The sequence below is a fragment of the Panulirus ornatus genome, chromosome 29, assembly GCF_036320965.1.
Source record: "Panulirus ornatus isolate Po-2019 chromosome 29, ASM3632096v1, whole genome shotgun sequence".
Taxonomy (NCBI): domain Eukaryota; kingdom Metazoa; phylum Arthropoda; class Malacostraca; order Decapoda; family Palinuridae; genus Panulirus; species Panulirus ornatus.
In genome coordinates, this window is record NC_092252.1 from 15,010,088 (window position 1) to 15,016,633 (window position 6,546).

The window sequence follows — 6,546 nt, forward strand, 5'->3', positions numbered from 1 at the left end:
CTAACGTTTGTTGCGACAATGTTGACGAACGTTTGTTGTAACAATGTTGACCTAACGTTTGTTGTGACAGTGTTGACCTAACGTTTGTTGTGACAGTGTTGACCTACCGTTTGTTGTGGCGATGTTGACGTAACGTTTACGTTGTAATAAAACCTTGACCTAACGTCTGTCATAACACTAGTAACGACCCTATCCATTCCCCGTCCTCTTACTGAGAGGGTAAACATATTGTACCTAGAGAGGCAACGAAATGGTACATTCAGCAAACTGGATTATTATACCCGAGATGAAATCTCGTACTCAGGGTTAGGTACACTGGAGCAACTGCATCGCCCTGAGCAGATAAATCTCTTGTCCTTACAGGTCAGAGGGAGGATGGCAATATGGTCTAAACTCTGCATAAGACATCCTTTTCGAGACTGTCTAAGACTTTCCTCTCTCCCTCTCCCCAGGAGACCAGCCGGCGGCCATCGTGCACGAGAACAACGGAGGTGTGAGGCTTGGGGTAGGGCTGCTCCCCAGCATCTCCCTGGCCCTCACAGTCCTCACCATCCTCCTCACAAACCTACTCATAGCCAACCCCGTCTTTGTGTAGTGGCCCCTGTCTCTCATGGTACCCTCACTGGCGAGGCGACGGTGGCCATGAGGAGACGTGCGACCTGTCCATGAGGAGATAAAGACAAATGAGCATCGAAATGTCCCATGACGTCAACTCCACAGGTAAATGAGCTTCGTTGCTTCCTGTGACGTCACCTTCATGATCAAATGAGCATCGCAGCTTTGCGTGACGTCACCTCCACATAACAATGAGCATGGTAATGTCGTGTAACGTCATTTTTTCATGAACAAATGTGCAACGTTGTGTCGTGTGACGTCATCTCCGTGCACGAATGAGCATCTCAGTGCAGTGTGGCGTCACGTGCATAGACCAGTGAAGGACATATTGTCCCGTGACGTCACCTCCGTGGACCAATGAGCGTCGAAGTGTCACCTCCGCAGTCAAATGAGGTTCTATACACGGGTTGGCGTACGAAATAGACTTATTGTGAAAATACAATACACTGTACAATACGTTCAACGTTTTGTTAAATAGATTTGGTAGTGTTTCAAATACATTGTTTGTATGATCCAAGTAAGGTTCATGGTATCTTTATATCTAAATTCTAAGTAAGATAAAGATATTTAGATGTGTTCTCACACTGTATTTTCACCCACTTGAATACGACACCACGGCCATCGAGCATGGTGGTGTGTGACTGTTGGGTACGACGCGACGGTACGACCCCTGAGCACGACGGTACGACCCTTGGGTATGATGGCATGGCTTACGACCATGTAAACTTGAAGTGTCAAATGGTCATGGGACAAGCCATCATGCCAAAGTGCCGTACCGTCGGACTGCTCAAGAGTCGTACCGTCGGAGTGCTCCAGGGTCGTACCGTCGTGCTCCTGGGTCGTACCATCGTGCTCAGGGGTGGTACCATCGTGCTTAAGGGTCGTACCGTCGCGCTCAAGGGTCATGCTGTTGTGGCCATTGTAAATCATGCCACAGGAAACCTTGCAACACGGATCTTGTACATGTTTACAAAACCATTTACTAAATTTACGTGTAAATCTGGACTCCTGTCACAACACATAACTGCTTATGATGTCTCGTGCATTTCAGTTACACTACACAACATTCCTGGAAATAGAATGACTACAGTTTTCTTTCATCTTATTTTCTTCGTCATATGCAGGTATTTTCTTTGCATTTGGTATCTTATTTAGCAAATACAACTTCGTCAGCCATTTCTAATACTGTTTATAGTTTACAGAAATATACTGAAAAGCAATATGAAACAAGTATCATTTAATTAACATATTAAAAAGTATGCTGCTGTAATGAGATGAAATGTAATCATTTAAGTTATATTACATTAATGCTCATATATTTTGAGGTGCATTACATTACAGTTCATATGTTTTGACTCATATTACATAATTGGTCAGTGTTTTACATTACATGATGTTCATATATATATATATATATATATATATATATATATATATATATATATATATATATATATATATCGAAATACATTGTGTGATTGGTCTCCTATTGCTGAATTTCTACTTAGGTGACGTATGTAGACAGCACCCTCTGTCTTCTGAGTGCTCTGAACCTCCACTGTCAACAGGTAATGCTACTATGGCACGAGACAGAGCTAATGTGGCATAGCACAGTCTGCACCATTATGTCATGAGACTGTGCTCGTGTGGCATAGGGTAGAATGTACCATTATGGCTATGGGGCTATGCCTGTTACTCGGAGGGTCACCGACCTTTCCCAGAGAGTCCCAGTTAAGGGGTTCGACACCTCAGAGTGGCAGTCAAGTCATTTAACCCCCACAGAGTGGCAGTCAAGTCATTTACCCCCCCCCCCCCCCCCGAGAGAGTCACGATCATGTACTTAAACCCCAGAAAGTCACAAAGTAATCAACACCCCAGAGAGTCACTGAAGTCACTAAACACCCCCGGAAGGTCACAGTAATCACTAAGTATCGCAGAGTCTCACAGTCAATTCCCTGAACATCCCCAGAGGGTCACAGTCAAATCATTAAACACCCCAGAGAGTCACAGTCAAGTCACTAAAAACATTCCCCCCCTCTGGTCATTCTCCCCAGAGGGCCACATCTCCCTTCCCCCCTCTGGTCATTCCCCCAAGAGGGCCACATCTTCCCTCCCTGGTCATTCTCCCCAGAGGGCCACATCTTCCCTCCCTGGTCATTCTCCCCAGAGGGCCACATCTTCCCTCCCTGGTCATTCTCTCCAGAGAGCCACATCCAAATGGCCAGTTCACTCTACATAATACAAGAACTACCAGTTCACTCCTGTATATCACAGAATCTCCCATTGTTCACTACGAAAGACGAGGACATTATATAGAACAAAAAGAGATCGTTCTCAACTCAGGTTTGTTATCAAGTAAGAACTACATCATTTGGTTCACCTCGACGCCAAGATGGGTTCTACTGTTTTTGTTCTCGTGCCAGATTAGACCTAATGATCCTTTCCATCTTTACTAGTTACTAACAGACCAGACCGTACACTTCAAGAGAACATTCACAGTTCAGACGTGACCCCCATTATCAGCACAAGCAGTACTGGTGGACCAGTACACAGCCCACTTCTCACTGTCAGGCTACAGCACTAGTGGACTAGTGCATAGCCACCAGGTCTCACCGTCAGACAGTACTTAAGGACCAGTCAACCTTTATATATAGAATTACATGGTTTAAAGTAAGAACCTTGGAAGACGAGTAACCTCTTACTCTACATCATATTTCAGTTGCACATCAGAGTAAAAAATAAGGTGGAAAGTCGCTCTCACCCTAACTCACATTTGATCTCATTTTTTTGCACCTTCCTCTCGAGTTCCTACCGCTTTCTCTCGTACATCTCCCACTCACTCGCACTCCTTCCCCGGCGATAACGTCCGCACAACGCTCTCTTCTCTCTCACAAACAACTTTATCCATTACTTCTTCCTGATTGATATTATTACGGTACAACCTTGTCCAGGGAGAGTAAATAAACTCTCACCTCTCCCTGAAGTAAAGCAAGTGTTGGCATTTAATCTAAGGACCTTGAAACATCCCTTTCAATCGGTGGTACCATTAACGAAAACCATTTGATGATAGTTATAGATGTGAACTATTGAACACTCATTTTTGGATAGCAAATATTGAATAGTTATTCAAAGGATGGTACTATACAAGCCCGTCATGTATTGTCAATGGCACATCACTTCTACCCGGCGAGTGACAAATCAATTTTCTTGTTTACCTCTGTAGAGATAGCTATACCCACATATGGGCAGCAATGATGTCAGGCTATAGACCTTGTATCATGGCTATATTTCTATACACTACAGTCGCTCGTACGATAACGAATATAGAAATTAACGTTCAGAATAACAGCATCCCCAGATGATACGAATATCTATACAATATCTGTACGTTGAAACTATACAGAAAACGAATTTATAGAAGAGATCTATACTTCTTCAGGAGTATAGAAAGCGAGGGGAAGGTTCAATGGTTCTCATGAGAAGTGTCCACGGTGATAACGCCAAGAGATAGATAGTTAATGGGCGATCTTACCCGAAGAGCGTTTTCAGTTATCTATTTTGTATCTAAAACTGACCTGTTTTATTCGATGGAGAAATCTCTGAGACTGTTCTAAATGTACACTTACATGTGATGGTTTTTCTAGATGACGTAGGTTTACATGTAAACTAAATCCATTTGTACAGCACTGAATATACCTTACCACGGTTGAATTTCTCTCCTGGTCTACATATGTATGTAAACCACATATATACAACTAGCAATACGTGAAGGCTTTTTTGTTTCCTGCATTCTTTTCCTTAATCTACTGTAAATATTGTAAATATCTGCAGTTGTCCGATTATATATTTTTGTAAAATAAAGTAACAACATGGACACAAAAACAGTTTCAATACTTTCCCTTTACAAATTAATTTTTGTTTGTTTGTTCGTGACTTCCTCCAGGAGTTGATTGAGTCTGGCATATACTGTGGGATACAATCATGCCATATGATGGTGTATGTTCGCGTCATACTACGAGAATAGTGTGATGTGTCAAAGGTCAGGGATAAGGTCAGAGGTCAATAATACTGTCGTGCTAAAAGGGTTAGCATCTTGAAAATATATATATATATATATATATATATATATACAGAGAGAGAGAGAGAGAGAGAGAGAGAGAGAGAGAGAGAGAGAGAGAGAGAGAGAGAGAGAGAGAGAGAGAGAGAGAGAGAGAGAGAGAGAGAGAGAGAGAGTCTAAATACATTTCAAAATCTACTGATTAATCGAAGTCCAAGGTCTCTCTCTCTCTCTCTCTCTCTCTCTCTCTCTCTCTCTCTCTCTCTCTCTCTCTCTCTCTCTCTCTCTCTCTCTCTCTCTCTCTCTCCGGTACCCACCATCTTCCTCTCCTAATTCACCAGCCGTCAGGGAAATCGGATTACGTGTTCTTTGAGAATTTGCCTCTCCTTTACCTGGGTAGGTGGGGTGGGGGCTCGAGGGGAGGGGAGTCGCGAAGGAAGAGGAGGAGGAGGAGGAGGTGGTGATGGAGGAATGAATGAAAAGTCAAAGACGAAGACATGGTAAGGAGAAGAAGAAGAAGAAGAAGAAGAAGAAGAAGAAGAAGAAGAAGAAGAAGAAGAAGAAGAAGAAGAAGAAGAAGAAGAAGGAAGAAGGAGAAGAAGAAGAAGAAGAAGAAGAAGAAGAAGAAGAAGAAGAAGAAGAAGAAGAAGAAGAAGGAGAAGAAGAAGAAGAAGAAGAAGAAGAAGAAGAAGAAGAAGAAGAAGAAGGAAGCGAGGGAAAATAATGAAAGAAAGAAGGGTAAGTCAGGTGATGAGGGACAACTATGTACGACCTGGGGGTCATATGAACCAAAGGTCGTGGTCTGGGTCGTACTGGGGACGTAGTGCTGGAATCCCTCAGCGTCCACTGATGATGGAAGGCTCTGTTGTCGTCTACTGGAAGCCGAACTGGGGAAGATTACTACCCCACTTGAACATGATGGTACGACCCCTGAGCACGACGCTACGACCCCCTGGTTATGATGACCTGGGTCTCCTCTGTGGTGTAGTGGTTAACCTTGCTGACCATGATTCACGCTCGGGCAAGCCCAGGCTCGTACGTCAAACACGGCAGTCGGCTCACACCCAACCCAGATGTTCATCCTCTCTTCGGGACCGGTCGTTAAATGGGTACCTTGCTCAAGCTGGTGTGTGTGTGTGTGTGTGTGTGTGTGTGTGTGTGTGTGTGTATACAAACATAATATATACAAGGGTAAGAGATGGGGAAATATGAGTGTATAACTCTCTTCCTGTAAAACACATTAAATAATCATCATAGACATTATTGATGAAGAAAATCTACATATGAATATTATCCAGCTGGAAATAAGCCACAGGAATCAGTGTGGGAGAGGGACTTGCCAGCTAATATCGTCCTTAACCCGTCGCCAGAGTCCAGCATCAGGGGGAGCAGTAAAGGGGACGAACTGTGTGCTGGCAAATGATAGAACAACATTCAGTTATATGGATCAGGATATACACAGCAAGCTGTCCACATCCTCCATTAAGCCCAGATTACAATATTTCATCAATGTCGGTCACCACACCTACAGAAGCACACAAAAAAAATAGTGATAGAGGAAGATCCAATCAAGGGCAACAAAGAAAGTACCAGAATTAAGAACACTAAGTTACACGGGAGGGTTTTGAGACCTTTAATTTGCCCAATATGGAAGAGAGAAGAGGGAGGGGAGGCTTGGTCATAGCTCTGAAGTTTCTAAATCATCCTAATGTAGACAGGGAGAGTCAGACGGGACAACTAGAAGACATAATGTCAAATGAAAGAGGAAATGTGTTATGAAGGAGGTAATCAAGAAAATTAAGGTGCACTTGTATAGTATAAGACTGGTGGATGAATGGGTTAAACAGAATGAGGGAGTTGTACATACAGATACA

At 43.2% G+C, this 6,546-nt stretch overlaps 1 protein-coding gene across 1 annotated transcript in view; it reads left to right on the forward strand.

Moving 5' to 3' along the window:
* Positions 1 to 4,491, forward strand: part of LOC139758137 (lachesin-like) — a 39,829-nt gene extending 35,338 nt beyond the window's left edge. The window contains exon 7 of the mRNA XM_071679286.1: positions 453 to 4,491. Coding sequence (XP_071535387.1) covers positions 453 to 595 — 143 coding nt within the window. The 3' untranslated portion in view covers positions 596 to 4,491. The remainder of the gene's footprint in view (positions 1 to 452) is intronic.
* Positions 4,492 to 6,546: the final 2,055 nt, after the last annotated feature.